We start from the raw sequence: 17,935 nt of genomic DNA on the forward strand, positions 1-17,935 counted from the left end.
CTGTTTGTATAGATTTTGCTTTGTCTTCCATCTTTTTAAGCATCTCTTCTGCTTTTGCTCCAAACAAGCAGCCCTTATCCAAGGGTGCATCAATTTAGACTTGACATGATCAGGGAGAGGTTGTTCCTTCAACCATGCATAGGTTCATAGGTTCATAGGTTCGTACTAGGCTATCTGCCCTAGGGCATTTATAAGCCTAGCCAGAGTGTGTGTGGCTTTCACCACCCCTTAGGATGAGAATACTACACCCTTTTAGGGTTTAGTTTACTGTGCCTCTGTCTAGTAGTGACACAGAGATGACCCCCGGGGTAAACCTATGATCTCCCATCCACTCGTCAAGATTTCTCTTGAATAGAGTCAGTGGCCTAACATGGATTGGGATTCTGTTCCAGAGTGTAGGGAGCCTCTGGGTTATGAATCTGTCCCTCCAGCACGTCCTATTTATTTCTGTGTTGAGGTTTAAGTCTCTTGCTCTCGTGGCTCTGGTGGATTTAGATTTACTAAGGTGGAGCATGTCCATTAATTCCGGATTGGACATGGCCTTGTAAGTCAGGCACAGATCACCTCTGAGTAGGCGGTATGCGACTGAATAGAGCTGGAGTTTTTTCAGTCGGGCAGCATATGACATATGTTTAAGACCCTTTATCCTCTTGGTGAGGAACTTTTGGGGTCTTTCCAACTGTTGCAGGTGACGGGTAAGATACATCCCAAATGGGGCATTGTACTCAATCATTGGCCTGATAAGAGAAGAGTACAGGGGCACAATGACATCTCTTGATCTAGATGTGAAACCCTTCATGATAAGGTGGGCAGTATAGAAGGTCTTCCTAACCACTTTGGCAATGTGAGTGTCAAATGAGAGGTTACTGTCAACCTGGGTCCCAAGGTCCCTGATTACCTCTTCCGTACTTAATGGATTACCACCTATGTGGTAATTTGTGGGTACCTTGTTTTTCCCAAAGGGTATGACTATACATTTTTGGCATTCAGCTTAAGGCCATGGCTCTGGCACCAATTATCCGTTTCTATGAGGCCTCTCTGAAGGATGTTTGTGTCCGCTGGAGTATCAATTATGGCGCCCAGTTTGCAGTCATCTGCGAACTTTGTCAGCCACAATCCTCCTATGTTTGCCTGTACCTCGGAAAAATAAATGCCGAACAAGAGGGTCCCAGGACTGAGCCCTGTGGGACACCGCTTGTGACTGGCTTAGAGTCTGACATAGCTCCAGCAACTCTGACCCTGTGGGTTCTGTCCTTGAGCCAGTTTACAACCCATCTTGTGACATATGGGTTTACATTTAAGCTGGTGAGTTTGTCTATGATGCCCGAGTGGGGTATTGTGTCAAAGGCTTTTGCAAGGTCAAGGTAGGCTGTGTGAACTGCCTTACCCTCATCAATGGCCTTAGTGACTGTTTCAAAAAAGTCGATCAAGTTCAAAAGACAGGATCTGCCTTTGACAAAGCCAAATTGGGTAGGATCCAATGTCTGTAGATCCCCAATGTCTTTGTTTATGAATTCCATAATGATCCTCTCCATAGCTTTGCAGACCAGGCTCATCAAGCTTATGGGGCGGTAATTTCCAGGGTCCGTAGAAGCACCGCCTCTGTGAAGTGGTACCACTGTCGCCGTACGCCACTCTTTGGGTACGTATCCTGTAGTAAGGCTAAGATTAAACAGCAGCCTTATGTGTGGGTTTAGTTCCTCTTGGAGTTCATGTAGCACACAGCCCAGGACACCATCCGGTCCCATTGATGCTGTGTTTTTAGCTTTAGAGAGGGCGGCTCTCACCTGGGCATCTGAGATATTAGGGAGGCTACACTCTGCTGGGATAGTTATTTCTCCTTTTGGGGGGGGGGAGAAATTTGCACTGAACCTGTCTGTCAGAATGTTGGCAATGTCAGTGGGTTCAGTGTATTTTGTATCATTTTGGACTAACTCTGAGCATATCTGGGAGTTTCCACCCAGGTTTCTAACATAGCTAAAGAAGGCCTTGTGATTGTCTTTTGTGTCTTTTGCGATTTTTCTCTCAAAGTTGGCCTTGGATGATTTTATGAGTGATCGTAGTTTTTTGCTAGTACTGATCAGAGATGCCTTCCCTTTTAGGGATTTTGCTCTGTCATGTAGTAGCTTCCTCCTCCTGTTGTAGAGTTTGTTTATGGCTGGGGTCCACCAGACCGGGCGCCTGCCTTTGGGGGAATGGATCTTGGTTTTATTTGGGATTGCATGATCCATGCATTCTTGAAGGTGCCCGTAGAAGGCATTTGCAAAGGATTCAGCAGTGTGGGTTGTGGTTTCCACTAGCCCAGGGGCCTTGAAGGATACCATTTCAGTCTTAAGAAGTGTGAAATTGGCTTTTGAGAAGTTCTTCACTGTGGTCTTTTGTGCAGGGGGTGGGGGCGGGATGTGGATTTCCAGTGAGATTAATTTATGGTCTGATCTTAGCAGAGAGGGATATACTTATGGTGTGGAGCATTTTGTCCCCATGTCTGTGATGATCAGGTCTAGTATATTGTCTCCTCTTGTGGGAGTGGTGACCAGCTTAGATATCATATCAGGCATCAAGGGCTGCGAAAGCACCTCAATGAATTCCAGAGAACTGATGATCTGCTTAGCGGTAGCGTCATCGTAAGGCTTAGCCTTGTGTGGTCTGTCTCTATGTTTATCTCTACATTTTTCAGGATGTCTACGGATTGTTGACTGACAGATGCCATTTTGGAAAGCAAAAACAAAAGACGAAAATACCTATCTACAATAAGAGCTCTACAATGATTGGTTCTCACGTTAAATAGTGCACAGAACCAGTAATGGGGGACGTCATGGTCTGGGCTTAAACAAGTGACGCAGTATGAATGGAAGTCTCGGTGTGGGATGTACTTTCCACAGGCAAGACAGCTGTTAACTTTTTCAGACTTTGGTTATGCAAGAAAAAAGGATCCCCAATGGGGTACTTAGCTTTAGGCGTTTTCAGCAATAATTAAAGCTCTGGTAGCGACCAACCGGCACACTTGCGAAGTGCTTCTGCTACAGGCTCCACTGCAAGATAGACTGGTGTAATGGCATCGGCTCCCTTGCTTCATAGAACTGACAATGTGACATCAGTCAACAAGCGACAACAGCTGACTCAGAAAAATACTGACTGTTATTCGGGCCGGCCGAGGGCTACTGCAACAGTGGAACACAAAGAACATCTACAGCAACAATGAAGGAGCTGCAGGAATTTCTGGGAAGTACTGGTTGTGTACTACATGTGACAACAATCTCCTGTATTCTCCATATGTCTGGAGTATTGGGTAGAGTTGCAAGCCGAAAACCTTTTCTTACACAGAAAAACATGCAGGCCTGGCTAAAATTTGCAAAACAGTACATCAAGTCTCTCAAAAGCATGTGGGGAAAATGGCTTATGGTCTGATGAGACCAAGGTTGAAATTTTTGGCCACAATTTCAAAAGGCACGTTTGGCACAAAAACAATACTTTGCATCACCAAAAGAACACCATCCCCATGGTGATGCATGGTGGTGGCAATATCATGCTTTGAGGATGCTTCTCTTCAGCTGAAACTGGGGCTTTCATCAAGGTGAAGGGAATTATGAACAGTTCCAAATACCAGTCACTTTTGGCCCAAAACCTTCAGGCATCTGCTAGAAAGCTGAAGATGAAGAGGCATTTCAACTTTCAACATGACAGTGACCCCAAGCATACATCCAAATCAAGGAAAGAATGGCTACACCAGAAGACAATTAAAGTTTTGGAATGGCCCAGCCAGAGCCCAGACCTAAATCCAACAGAAAATCTGTGGGGTGACCTGAAGAGGGCTGTGCGCAAGAGATGCTCTCACAATCTGACAGATTTTGCAAGGAAGAGTGGACAAATATTGCCAAGTCAATATGTGCCATGCTAATAGACTCCGACCCAAGAAGACTGAATGCTGTAATTAAATCAAAAGGTGCTTCAGCAAAGTATTAGTTTAAGGGTGTGCACACCCAACAAAGTATTAGTTTAAGGGTGTGCACACATGCACCCAGCATATTGTACAATTTTTATTTTTTATATTTTTAACTTAACAGATTTGTTTGTTTTTCAATTCAATTGTACAGGTTATAGGTCATATTAAAGGTGGGAAAAGGTTTTAAATGATTTATTGTGGTCCCATTTTTTTATATCACAAAAACCCAGCATTTAACAGGGGTGTGTAAACTTTTTATATCCACTGTATATGTGGTATTTTAGAGAGTGAGAGGCTGCCTACATGGAAAAACTGATACTGAAGAGATATTTGGCTGTAGACCGTGTTGTTTGCAGCTAAGGTTTGATGCATGAAATCCACCTGGTCTGAATGAGTAAGAAAAAAATCCATGCATAACTGCAGTGAATGAGGTTGTAATTATGTGATGTTTTTCATACTTCTCAACTGTCCAGATTTTTGCAGAATTCCCATATTTTCGCCTCATATTTTTGAACTATTTCTCATAAAATTGTGGTTTTCTGGCAAATCCTTGAGGACCGAAGTCAGATAATAATGGCAGGCATTTGAGTTTCAGACTTCATATCCTTCAGAAAAATTCATGCTAATGCAAATCTGGTTAGTCTATCAACTTTACAAGTCTGTAAGAGCAATATTTAAAAAGTGTCCCTATTTTTAGGCCTGTGCCCCCCACCATTTGTGGCTTTGTCCAGATTTCTTGCTGTAAGAGGTTAAGAGGCATGTTTAGGTTTGGGTATTCTTTTCATGATGACATTGTGCCTGAATGTAGTGCCTTCACAAGCTCTTAGTTTTATTATTCATTTTATGATTACCACTTTCACAACCTCTTAGTTTGATTATTCATTTTATGATTAAGTACTTTTAATGGTGGATTTATCATATTATTTTATTACTTTATAAGCTTCTGAGAATCCAGAATGTTTGCTGGGTAGCAATCAAAATAATACAAAGTGTAACTGTAAATATCATTACATTATGAGACAGCAGCAGATTAGGTCTACACAAGTAAATGCATAATGGGTGATCTATTAGGTAACAGTGCACACTGGCACAGCTACCATCTGCGGTGATAACTAATTAAATTTTGGAAAGACATCTGAATTTAAACTGAACTTCACTTTCACTTTGCTGACATAAAGCTAACTTAAAGGGTCAACCAACCAAGAAGTGTTAAAGGCTCAGACAGTTCTTGTTACATCTAGATAGTTAAATATTCTTCTTGCTAAAAAAGACATGTAGTGCTTCAAAGATCTGATGGACAAGGACTGTTTCCGGACAAAGACTGATTTCTCAAACATTATTTGCCTGAGGTTCAAGCCACTGCAAATCAGAGCTCCTCCATAGAAAATCAAGTTGTGCCAGCAGTGATGCCCTTTTCATGGATAATTGTCCCCTTCTTCAAGTCCATTTACCTACTTAAGTGAATAAACTACTTAAAATGTCAACAGGGCATCTTTATTCCTCCTACAGAGAGGGCACCAGAGAAAGAACCTCCACAATCTGTTAAAATGATTTTATCTGGACTAATCCTTCATACTCCTGTTAGTCCTGTCACCCCCTGGGTCACAGGTGTGATAACATACCTGACTCAAGCTTTCTGGATTACCCTGTTTTCTTCTTCAAGTTGGTGTGACCAAGAAGGGGGCTTGCTCCCCACATCAGGGAGTCCAAGGTGCTTGCCGTCCTGCAAATAAAAATCTTAGAATGTATCTTTTGGCCACTTTTTCAGAGTTTGAGGATTCTAATCCTTGTCAGGTTGCACTTTAACTACTCATAGTGAAAGTGACTATGGCAGGAACTCTGCAACTCTCAGCTAGATTAAACCATAATCAAAGCAATTAAATCAGTTAAAACAATTGGCAAAATATACTTTAAAAGCACTGCTGCCTGTCTCCTTCTCATTATGAAACTACTGCTTATTGATTCTGACACCTCTTCTTTAAACAGCATTGTTGTGAAATACTAAATAGAACATTTTTCACTATGAAAAACAAGAACTCATTAAACATTACATTTAAAATAATGACTACTTCTTTCTTTGAAAAAGCACAATAAAGGTGAAGTGAGCTGAACAGCAAGAGCAAGGGTACAAAAAGAATGTGAAGTTTTACAATGATCATGGCTTTTAGCAGTCCTATTACGAATACATTTATTAATTAGTGGCCAGTCAACCATGATCAGCATTTCAGTGTTCGCACCTCGTGCAAATTGTCGTTTCTGTGGTTCATAGAAATGAAAACAAAAATGGCGACTGACAAAAATAATGCGGAAGTGATGAATGTTCGAATTCGACACAATTCGAACATTCTCAAGAAATCCACAGGAAGAAACAAACTATTGAAAAAACAAAAACAGCCACAGAGCAGTCTTTAAACACCAAACGGTCTTTTAATGTAAAGCACTTTTCGTCTACCCAGGTAGGCTGACTTCATCAGACAAACACGTAAAAAAAATGTATCAACTTTTTAAACCCAAAAAGGCACCAACTCCAACCAATCAGCTCTTGTGCTTATTACACCAGTGTTCTTTGGAATATTTAAAGATACATTACAAATACATTGCAACAGATGACAATTAAAAAATATTAAAAAATACACTGTTATTCAACCACCCATATAGAAAAAACTGTCCCAAACATCATAAACTACCCTACAGTAACATACAAAAAAACTGATGAACAATAATATATTGTGATACTAACATTAAAAACTCTTACCTAATTCATGTGAAAAATCAATTAGTTTGTTAATGGTTCAATAAATAAAATATTTAATTACCTAATCACATATACAATGATAAGAAAAAAAAGAAGAATCTACCGAAGCAAAATTTCAGATTCAAAACACAAGACATTGTTTTTACGTGTTTGTCTGATGAAGTCTGCCTACCTGGGTAGACTAAAAGCACTTTACATTAAAAGTCCGTTTAGTGTTTAAAGACTGCTCGGTGGCTGTTTTTGTTTATGTTTTTTCAACAATTCGAACATTCACCACATGTCCACAACTGCTAGTACTGAGCAACACAAAGTAAAGAAAGTTTTTGCAAGGGGGCAATCCCGCTGCGCCCCCCCCCCCCATGTCTCCTGCTTCTTATATATACAAACTCCAAGATCGTACTACAATGAGGGAAAGGGTACATTTCCCGATCCCCACTATAGTATGATCTGCATTAAAACGTAGAAAGTCACAACAGTGAATGCTGTTGTGCATTTCTATATGTACATGTTCGTTCTTTCAATACTCTCGAATGGGGCGTTTCAGACTAACATAAATCGAACAAAGCCCGATCACGCATTTGATAGTAAACATAAATATATATATAGAGAGAGAGAGAATGTTTCTTGAAACCAAAGTGCTCAAGTAAAGTGCTCAAGTAAACCATTTTCATGGACTTCATTTTGAAAAGCCAATATTCCACTTCCACAGTCAGGAGAGAAAGGTAAATAGCACTATTTTGAGTATACTCCTTTTATTTTAGAACTGGTAAACTCAAAAATCATTAGATTAATTAATTGGGAGATGGGTGGGCAGGGGAACTGCCCTCTTTATAATACAGTTTATCCATGTTTATATGCTTTCACAATCTTATAATCACTATGCTGCACATTTAGTGAGGAATTCCCACAAGAATTGTACGTGTTTGCATGCGTACTTGAATGTAAGCAGAAATATTTATATAAGATGCCAACAGATTATGAAGAAAATTAAGGGGTCTATCCCAGTTAAGTTATACTAAACAGTTAGCTGAATGAAACTCTTTTTCTGTGTATTATACAGCTGACATTAAAGGGGATGGTTTGGCATAACGGTTAAGGTGTTTACTTCACAAATATAAGGTATAAGGTTTAATTCTGATGTCTGATTAGTGGCTAAACTTGTAATAATCTGCAGACTCATAGTCTGATACTTAATGGGGGCCATGGCTATAATTTGGCTCCTAGAAAACAACAAAGTGTAAAGACTTCTCATCTTCTCTTTGTCGATTTAAAACTCTATAGCTCATCAGATGGGGAACTGAAAGCACAGCTGCAAGTTGTCAAAACTTTTTCAGATGATAAAAGAATGTCATTTGGTCTTGATAAATGTGCAAAAACAACCTTTAAAGCAGGAAAACTGCAGCACCAGGAAAACATCAGTTTGGGGCAAGAATGTAAAATAAAAGAACTTGAACAAGAGGGACTGTATAAATATTTGGGAATTGATGAAGGATCGACAATAAAACATGAACAAATGCAAATAAATCTTAGTAAGGAATACTTTAGAAGACTTAAATTAATCCTGAAAACAGCATTGACATCTAGGAACAAAATCCCAGCTATAATTCCGTTTGCTCTTTCTGTCCTAACTTATAGTTTTGGAGCGACTGACTGGCCCAAAACGTGTTGGATAGATAAGAAAACAAGAAGGATGCTTCATGCTCACAAAATGATTTATAAAAATCAGTGCATACCAAGAGTATATATTACCCATTCCGAAGGAGGGATGGGCCTCCTTGAAATTGATTACATGTACAGATCTGCAATCGTGAGACTCCCCACATATCTGCTGACCTCACAAGACCCAAATGTAGTGAAAGTTTTGAAACATGAGGAGAATAAATCTAAGATGACTTCTCTGCTTAATCGAGCAGACATATATCTGCATCAAGCAGGAATGGTAATCAAACCAAAAGTAGATAAACATCAGAGAGCAACTGCCTGTGCCAAAAACAAACAAGAGAATGTAAGGTGAAGGACCAGATGAGAAGGCAAGAAATGTGAAAAATGCATAAATATAGTTGCAAGTACTGAAAACTTCTGGAAGAACCTCATATTGATCAGGAATGAATGCAGGAATGGTTAAGAAGAGGCAAATTCAAACCAAGGGATGAAAGAATATTAGCAGCCCAAGATAGTGGGCTGCGTACACACTGGTTTACAAAGTCCATTGAACATGTGGAAGAAACAGACAAATGTAGGTTTCGCAAAACCGAACTGGAAAACGTTGCACACCTCATTGTTGGTTGTGACATACTAATGGCAGAAGGGCTGAATACTGAAAAGCATAATAATGTGGCAAGACTGTTGCACCGAGGATTGTGCAAACATTATGGTAATTGAAGTGGTTGAAAACACTGGAAAGATGAGCCACAGAGCATTATAGAAAATGATGAAATTTATATCACATGGGATCATCCATTACCAACAGTTCAAAAGATAGATGCAAGAAAACCAGATGTAGTGGTCCAAGAAAAGAAGACAAAAGTAGCATTGATCACTGAAATTGCCACACTCAGCGACTACAGTATCTTGCATACAGAGAGACACAAACTCATAAAATATCAGGACCTGCAGGCAGAAGTGAGAGCAATGTGGAGGAAAGATACCCAGACAGTTCCAATAGTAGTAGGAGCAATGGGTCTTATAAAAAAGAATCTACAATCGTATATAGATATATTACCAATCCATGTAACTCCATACAAATTGCAGAAGGCGTCATTACTGAGCACATTGCGGGTGCTGCGAAGAGCACTTTTGGCTGACATCAAAGATTGAAACAATACTAATTTCATGAACTTTAATCATACTTTGACTTAGGAATGGGGTCCATTCCTGTCATGGCATTAGAAACCCAAAAGATTTGGAGGAATTAAAAAAGAGGGAGTGACATAATGATTAACGTGTTTACCTCAAAGACAAGAAATGTGGGTTTCATTCTCACCAAGGGAAAATGGTTAGACTTAAAATGGTTCACAAGAACAGCTAGCCTAGTACTTATCCATGAACCTTAATATAATTAAGGTCTGAAGGTCATCAGTTTGTAGTAGCTGGCTGTTCATGGCGTTTAATGATCACTACTCATAATTTTAATACTAAGAATATAAATCTGATGTTAAATAGGTAATGAAATTACAAAAATAAATGTATTTTTCCAGCATGCAGTTATATATATATATATATATATATATATATATATATATATATATATATATATATATGGAATTCCTTATTTACAGATTTGAAGTCTGCAAATTTATTGCTCAAGTTTAAATTAAAAATGGATACCCTTCCAATGCTTACAAATCTCTGCAGAAGAAAGGTACCAGACTCCTAGATAGCCCCTTTTGAGACTGTGAGCCTATTGTACACTCGGTATTGAACACTATACATTGACCAATCCCGTGCATAATAACATAGTCAAACCGCAATGTCAAATAGCCAAAAGGTAAAGAGGAAATATTCGGTACCTATATAACATTGAGCATTCCTCTTTTACTATGGGACTATGTGATCACACATTTTGAACCGATTAAAAAATTGATACTGAATGGTCCATCAGAACCCCACAGGTGAGGTATAAGAACAGTTGCCCTTGCACAAAAGTACTTAAATAGTTCCAAAAAATTTTTTTAAGTTTTTTTGGTTCACAATAATACTACCGGTCTTTCATGAGAGCATAGATGCTCAAAATAGGAAGCAAGTCCCAATATTTTGAAGCAAACTTATTTTCAAACAGAAATGCAGTGAACTGTGAACGTTTCTGTTTTAACATTCAAATGTTTTTGCTGAGACTGTCTCCCACACCCTGGTGGCTTATATATACCAAATTTGAGATCACTGCATGCCAGAGAAAAATGAATATATAAATATTACAGCCCTGGACATAGGGTACACCACTGCCAGCCCCCCCTTATTTGCACTTGTAGTTCTGTCAGTCATTCCTTTGTTCTGGAGAATGAATCCCTTCGTGTTTGTGTGACTGTTGTATCTGTATACATAAAAGTTGAGGAGTGTGCTTCTCTCCCCATGGAGGAGAGGGGAGCATGGGATTCCTTCCTGCAAAAAATCCTTACAGATGTAGTTTTCAACCTTTTGATATTTTGGGCATTTGTGTTTGGCAATAGGGTTCCTCTGAGTCTTGTCAATCAGTGTTCTGTAGTCAATCCCAGAATGACAGTAGAAAAGTCACTTGCAAGACCCTCTATTTATAAAACCCAGAGCAAAGTTTGTAAAGCCATGTTTAGTAATAATATGGACAACAAAACACTTTGAAGTCAGTGGGAAACAAAATAACCTAAAAAGCACAAACAGTGTATAAATAGAATACCCAGGGATCTGGCTTGTCTAATACACAAAATATCATGCACTGTAGAACTAATGAACTTAGTTCATGACTTATGGCTATTTCAATCATTATGAAAGGTATTTGTTAAACCTACAGTACACAATATTTTGTGTACCACATACCACATCTCATATTATCTTTCTTTATCTTTACATCCATTCATTCCTCCACAATCTCTTTTTCCCATTTTTGTACTGCATCTCTTCCTGTAAATACGCAAATACATGCACACATTATTCAGTCAGTCAATCAATTTGGTAACTGGGGTATATGTTTGGAAGTTTGGATGTATAATGATAATATATTTGCTGACTATAAATTTACCCTATAAACATGTAAAGAAAATAAGCTCTGTTTAGATACATTAAAATATAAAAAAAATTTGTATAGAAAAATATCTTTTTTGAGTCTAACTGAATGCTGCACATACATACATAAAACTCATAAAATAGAGTAAGTGGAATATACAATGAGAAAGACCATATAAATGATGTTGAAAGGATTTTGAGAACAGACAATGCGGAAAGGCTCTGCTTACATGTACTGTCCTAGTGTATTCATTCTTCAAGCTACATCAAAGCAGTTTATGATTATTTCTTGAAGTATATGCTTTAGTACGGGGTCTACATCACATCATCGAACTTACTATTTATCGAATACCTCTTCATCGAACTCACTTTGTCGAAACCTCTTTCTGTCAAACAATCATTTTAGTGAATATTTTCCCAGGGAAAAGAACCAGTAGTACAACTACTGATTGTCACAAAAAAGCACAAAATTTAAAACACACTCAGGTGGGGGGCTATGCCCTCATGCCCCCACACACCCCTAAATGAATATACCAACTCTGTGGTTACACTACAGTGGGGAAAAGGGCAAATTCCCAGTCATGGCCATTGCATTTTTCCCTTGGGAAAATATTTGCTAAAATGATCGTTCAACAAAAAGGGGTTTCGACAAAGTGAGTTTGATGAAAAGGTATTCGATAAATAGTAAGTTTGGCAATTGATATAGACCCGAGTATATACTTTTCTCACACAATATGAACCATGCTGTGCAGTTACTCTACTGATAAATGATATTGTATCTTACAGTGCTGTGTCACAGTGCAGTAAAAAGTGTTTATTTAAGTGTGATTAAGATAGATACCAAGAGACAGCTAAACGATTTCAAAGAGGTAAGTAAAAGTAGGCTAGATAATAAGCACTCACCTTTCTGAATTTACATCTGCCTTGTTCATATCAAAGGGTGATACTTTAAATTCACTTATTCTGATCATTTCAGTGCCATTTACAAGCAAAATGGAGTAATATACAAAAAATCTCCCATTTCTCTTGTACTGAGGATGAAAAGCCATGCCTAAAAATCCTCGCTCATCGCCTTCTGAAGGCGTTGTTAACACTTCACCACTGATGTCTAAAAATGGTTCTTCAAGTCGGCTCCCATCACGGAGGTAAACCCAAATAAATCCCAGCTGTTCAGCCACAAACATGCGATGAGTTTCATCGTTGGCATGCAACATCAACACTGGGTTGCGCAGTCCATTTGCGATTTCAGTGAGGCACAACTGCAAGCAGCCAGTGCGATCCTCCACTATGGATCCAAGGCTACCACTGAGCTTTGTATTCTGCAGAACAAAGGGGTAACAATAGTCTTGATCTGGCAGCTGCAATATATTGCAGAACTGGGTTCGGTCTTTCTCACAAGAATCTTGGATGTGCTTATCTTCAGTCAGAAAACTGATCACAGAACTGCATTTCACATGGAACTCAGTGCAGTAGTTTAGACAAAGCCCAGGCAGGGTTCTTAATGGTGTTGTTGGGTCTTCTGCATCATACAGGTGTGCAGCATATGGTGAGCATTCCTGCAAAATAAGAAGTCGACACAAAGGTTCAGTTATGGAAACTTGGCCTTCATAGCAATAGTAGCAAACAGCTCAGTTTGTAACACTACATTACTAGAGAATAGAAAATTATTTTATCAAACACCTGTTCACAATATCTTTTACTACAAGAACATTATTGCAATGTACTAATCAACATCTGTATCCCTTCCCTTACACATCCCTAGTTTCCCCTGTTCTGATGCTGTCTCATTCCATCTACCTTGTGTATGTTGGCAAAATCTCAATAAAGATGCATTCAAAATGATAAAATAGGTTATCCTTCACTCTGTGGAGCATGCAGCAAATACCATGAAAAGAATCAGCTATGAATAAATGGTGCTGGAACAATAGAACGCAGGCATCTTGCTGTAATTGGTTCTACTATGAAACACTGACTTCATGAAAGTTGGTGCTTCAAATCAAAAGGATGAAAAAAAATGTCCGAAAGTCATGGGGGAAAGTCCTCCATATACCCAAACTTATACCCAAACCAATTACTGTAGAATATGGTCCCTATTCAAAGAATGGAGAAATATCATTAAACACACAAACCATTGTGGCCACACATTTAGAAACCACACAAGCAATGATTTCTTATAGCAAACAGCACTCAGTGGTATGCTGTTCATCTTTTTTTTCTGTAAGTTACTGGCAATTGAGCAATTTCACCTCAAGCATGTGTAGGGGAGCTACTATACTGGAACAAAGCCTAGGTATGGTTTAATGAACATGAAGTCAGGACTTAATTGTGACAAGCAGCTCAACACCACAAACTAACATGTATTATTGTAAATTAAGTTACTATATATATATATATATATATATATATATATATATATATATATATATATATGTGTGTGTTTTGACCTTTTGTTCAAATGTGTGGTGCTTTGAGAAAGAACACCACTCTCATATAAAATACTGTTCTACTTTTATGCAATAAAGACATACTGCATGAGATTATGGGAACCTGATAAGATGGTAACACTAAGTTTAGCTTCCATTATTATAATATATATTAAACAGTTAGGTACAATGGACCCATCATTATTCTTTCGTTGCAACCATTTCCATAAATGGTATTACATAAATAAAATTAATAAGCACAATCACATGAATCAGATTACACAAATGGGCCATATACAATAAATGCATTCCTTGTAAACCTGATTGGGGCAATTTCTGGGATGATCTGCCACAAAAAGTTTGAAAAGTCTTTATAACTCTACTGGGAAAGTCTATGCATTTGATGTCAACAAAAAGGTAGGCCTTTAATTGGTATGAAAATGTTTAGACAAGGTTTTGGTTCCCATGTGGAGCTTTTATTTATTTACTTACTTAACATTTGTTTATGGGAAGTCCAACTTGAAACAAAGCCAATTTTCAGCAGAGGCCTGGGGAGTAATGCTCCAGATGCATATCTTTGAAACATGGGAGGAAAATGGACCACCCAGAGGAAACCCACACAAACTCAGGGAAGACATGCAGACTCCACACAGAAGGCACTCCAGCCAAGAATCAAACTGGAGAACCTCTTGGAGTGAGATGACAATGCTACCACTGTACCACTGCGCCATCCAAAACTGAGCTGGGATAGATTTCCGAGTTTTACGGACTTTGTAGTGAATGGTATAAGTAGTAGTTTCATTGAGTAATGTATGGTATTTCAAGGTTAGAGAAGGACAGACTGAAGAGAATAAGGCCAGGTGTGACATTTAAAGTAATATGTTTTGTGAAGAGTGGCCACTCATGTAGGTGCACAAATTTAAATATGAGGGGCCACTACTAACTTTATCTTGAGATGGTGGAAACACAGTGAACCATCCCCAAGATAAAGCAGTGATGTTTTCTTCTTTGTGGACTGGTAATGAAGTGCTCAGAAAACACAGAACAATAGGATGCATGCTGTGAAACGGTCAGTTTGCACAGGGCAGTGCGTGCTCTAATTGAGTCTATATTAGTTCGCCGAAACTTATATTCAGTGAACACCTCTTCATCGACATATATTCAGCAAAAATCATTTCTGCAATTCGCTGAATTTTCCAAGGGCAATGAACAATTGCTCCGCAGCACATATTTAACCCACAAGTAACTAAATCACACCCCCTAACTATATATACCAACTCTGAGATCACACTACAGTGGGGAAAAGGGCAAAGCTGTGTAGTTGGTCAACTACTTCATTGCCCTTGAAAAATTCAGAGAATCACAGAAGTGATTTTCACTGAATACATGTTGATGAAGAGGTGTTCGCTGAAAATAAGTTTCAGAGAACTAATATAGACCCAGTCTGGTCACACTCTGTAGCAGACATCAAGAAACCCACACCAGATAGAAGGTTAGTAGGCCACAGTCATCATCACTTGCATTGGCGCAGGGACACAATGACAGTTGACTGAAACCCTACAATGCAGAGTTGTGTCAGAGGAGGTGAAGGCAGCAGCTACATATTCTGCCAGATTGTTGAGTGTATGGGACCATATCCTACAGTAATGGGTTTAGGGTACCATCACATGATAGCTTTTGGTGTGTATTGTTCTGGTTAGTCATGTCGGGGCTGGTTCTGTCATGTAACAGAGAGGAATTGAATTACAGGACCTTTCTGGGCTACTATGAGCAGATGAACCATAGGAGGAGCCTGATGAATGTCTATGCCCATGACCAGAGGTGCCAGGCTGTGTGCCATGACCTATGGATATGGACCCCTGAGTCAGTGGAGGCAGACAATGTGTTACAGTGATGTACCTATGAAGGCAACATTCACCATTAATGACCCATCTTAATGTGGCAATACTCTGGGTGACTGTGCAGTTGCTGCATGTTTACATTTATGTCATGGAGCACATCTGCTGGCTAATTTCAAATATTATTTGCATATTAGGGACAATAACAGTCATGTTAGCATCAAATGCCCATGTCTTTTACCAGTGTTGAAAATGCCTACTTCAGGGTCAGTATACATATCAGATGCTGCATCTGGTGGGCACAAAGAAGTCCATGTGAGACTCTCACCTAGACTAGAGGTGGAATGTCTAGTGAGACCATACACTCTGCAGAAACCTCCATACACTTGGACATGCATGTTCCCTCCTACCTGAGTGTTGCAGACAGTGCCATTGGATCATCAGACCATGCAACTAGCATGTCATCATCATTTTCTCAAGCTAACTTCACTTAGCTGCTTTACTCATTTCACATGCTAAATTTTTCTTTCTTTTGCATCATTTGATCATACCTTTGCCTTACTTCCTACAGCAAGTGATCTTCTGTGACATTATTAGTAGTATAATATTTTGCAGAGATATCCTGTCTTACCTAACGTAGTAGCTTACTGCCTGTATGTCTTACACTGTATATACTCTTTATGGTCAGTTTTACTTTACTGTACGTCTCTGTTGACTGTAAATTTGTTACACATTATTTATTTATTTGTTTATTTTTGTGACTCTTTTGGACTGCGCCATATCTGAAAAGGGTCTTCAGACCAACTCACCCATCAGATTAAAATGTATAAATAAACATAAATCATCATCATCATCTTCTTTCGGCTTTTCCCATTAGGGGTCGCCACAGCAGATCACCTGTTTCCATTTCTTCCTGTCCTCTGCATCTTGCTCTGTCACACCAACCACCTGCATGTCCTCTCTCACCACATCCATAAACCTTATCTTAGGCCTTCCTCTTTTCCTGTTACCTGGTAGCTTCATCCTTAGCATCTTTTTCCCAATATACTCAGCATCCCTCCTCAGCACATGTCCAAATCAATGTAATCGTGCCTCTCTGGCTTTGTCTTCAAACCTTCCAACCTGGGCTGACCCTCTAATATACTTATTCCTAATCCTGTCCACCCTTGTCACACCCAGTGCAAACCTTAACATCTTTAATTTTGCCACATCCAGCTGAAACTCCTGCCTTTTTATCAATGCCACTGTCTCCAACCCATATAACATAGCTGGTCTTGCTACCCTCTTGTAGACCTTCCCTTTCCTCTTCTCCACCCACTCCATCCTGCCTGAAGTATTTAAACTCATCCACCTTCGCCACCTCTACTCCTTGCATCCTCACCATTCCTCTATCCTCCCTCTCATTCACACACATATATTCTGTCTTAGTCCTGCCGACCTTCATTCCTCTTCTCTCTAGAGCATATTTCCACCTCTCCAGGGTCTCCTCCACCTGTTCCCTACTCTCACTACAGATCACAATGTCAACTCCTGTCTGATCTCGTCTGTCAACCTGTCCATCACCATTGCAAATAAGAAAGGGCTCAGAGCTGATCCTTGATGCAACCCGCATCTGTCACTCCCACCGCTGTCACACTTCCTCATACAATACCACAACTCCTCTCTAGGCACCCTGTCATATGCTTTCTCTAAGTCTACAAAAACACAATGCAACTTCTTCCAACATTCTCTGTACTTCTCCATCAACACTCTCAGAGCAAAGATCGCATCTGTAGTGCTCTTTCCTGGCATGAAACCATACTGCTGATCACTAATCATCATATCCCTTCGTAACCTTGCTTCCACTACTCTTTCCCATAACTTCATGCTGTGACTGATCAATTTTATCCCTCTGTAGTTACTACAGCTCTGCACATCACCCTTATTCTTAAAAATCGGTACCAAAACACTTTCTCCATTCCTCAGGCATCCTCTCCCTTTCCAAGATTTCATTAAACAATCTGGTTAAAAACTCCACTGCCATTTCACCTAAACACCTCCATGCTTCCACAGGTATGTCATCTGGGCCAACAGCCTTTCCATTCTTCATTCTCTTCATAGCTATCCTTACTTCCTCCTTGCTAATCCATTTTACTTCATGATTTACTATCCCTACATCATCCAACCTTCTCTCCCTCTCATTCTCTTCATTCATCAACCCCTCAAAGTACTCTTTCCATCTGCTCAACACACTCTCCTCACTTGTGAGTATGTTTCCCTCATTATCCTTTATCACCTTTAC

General features: G+C 39.4%; 1 protein-coding gene across 1 annotated transcript in view; it reads right to left on the reverse strand.

Annotated features, from left to right (window-relative positions):
* HHIPL2 (HHIP like 2) overlaps positions 1 to 17,935 on the reverse strand; it is a 772,856-nt gene that overhangs the window by 330,785 nt on the left and 424,136 nt on the right. The window contains exon 2 of the mRNA XM_044057856.1: positions 12,297 to 12,949. Within this exon, the coding sequence (XP_043913791.1) occupies positions 12,297 to 12,949 (653 nt within the window). The remainder of the gene's footprint in view (positions 1 to 12,296; positions 12,950 to 17,935) is intronic.

The sequence above is a fragment of the Protopterus annectens genome, chromosome 1.part2 (genome assembly GCF_019279795.1).
Source record: "Protopterus annectens isolate FY-2018-M chromosome 1.part2, PAN1.0, whole genome shotgun sequence".
NCBI classification, from domain to species: domain Eukaryota; kingdom Metazoa; phylum Chordata; order Ceratodontiformes; family Protopteridae; genus Protopterus; species Protopterus annectens.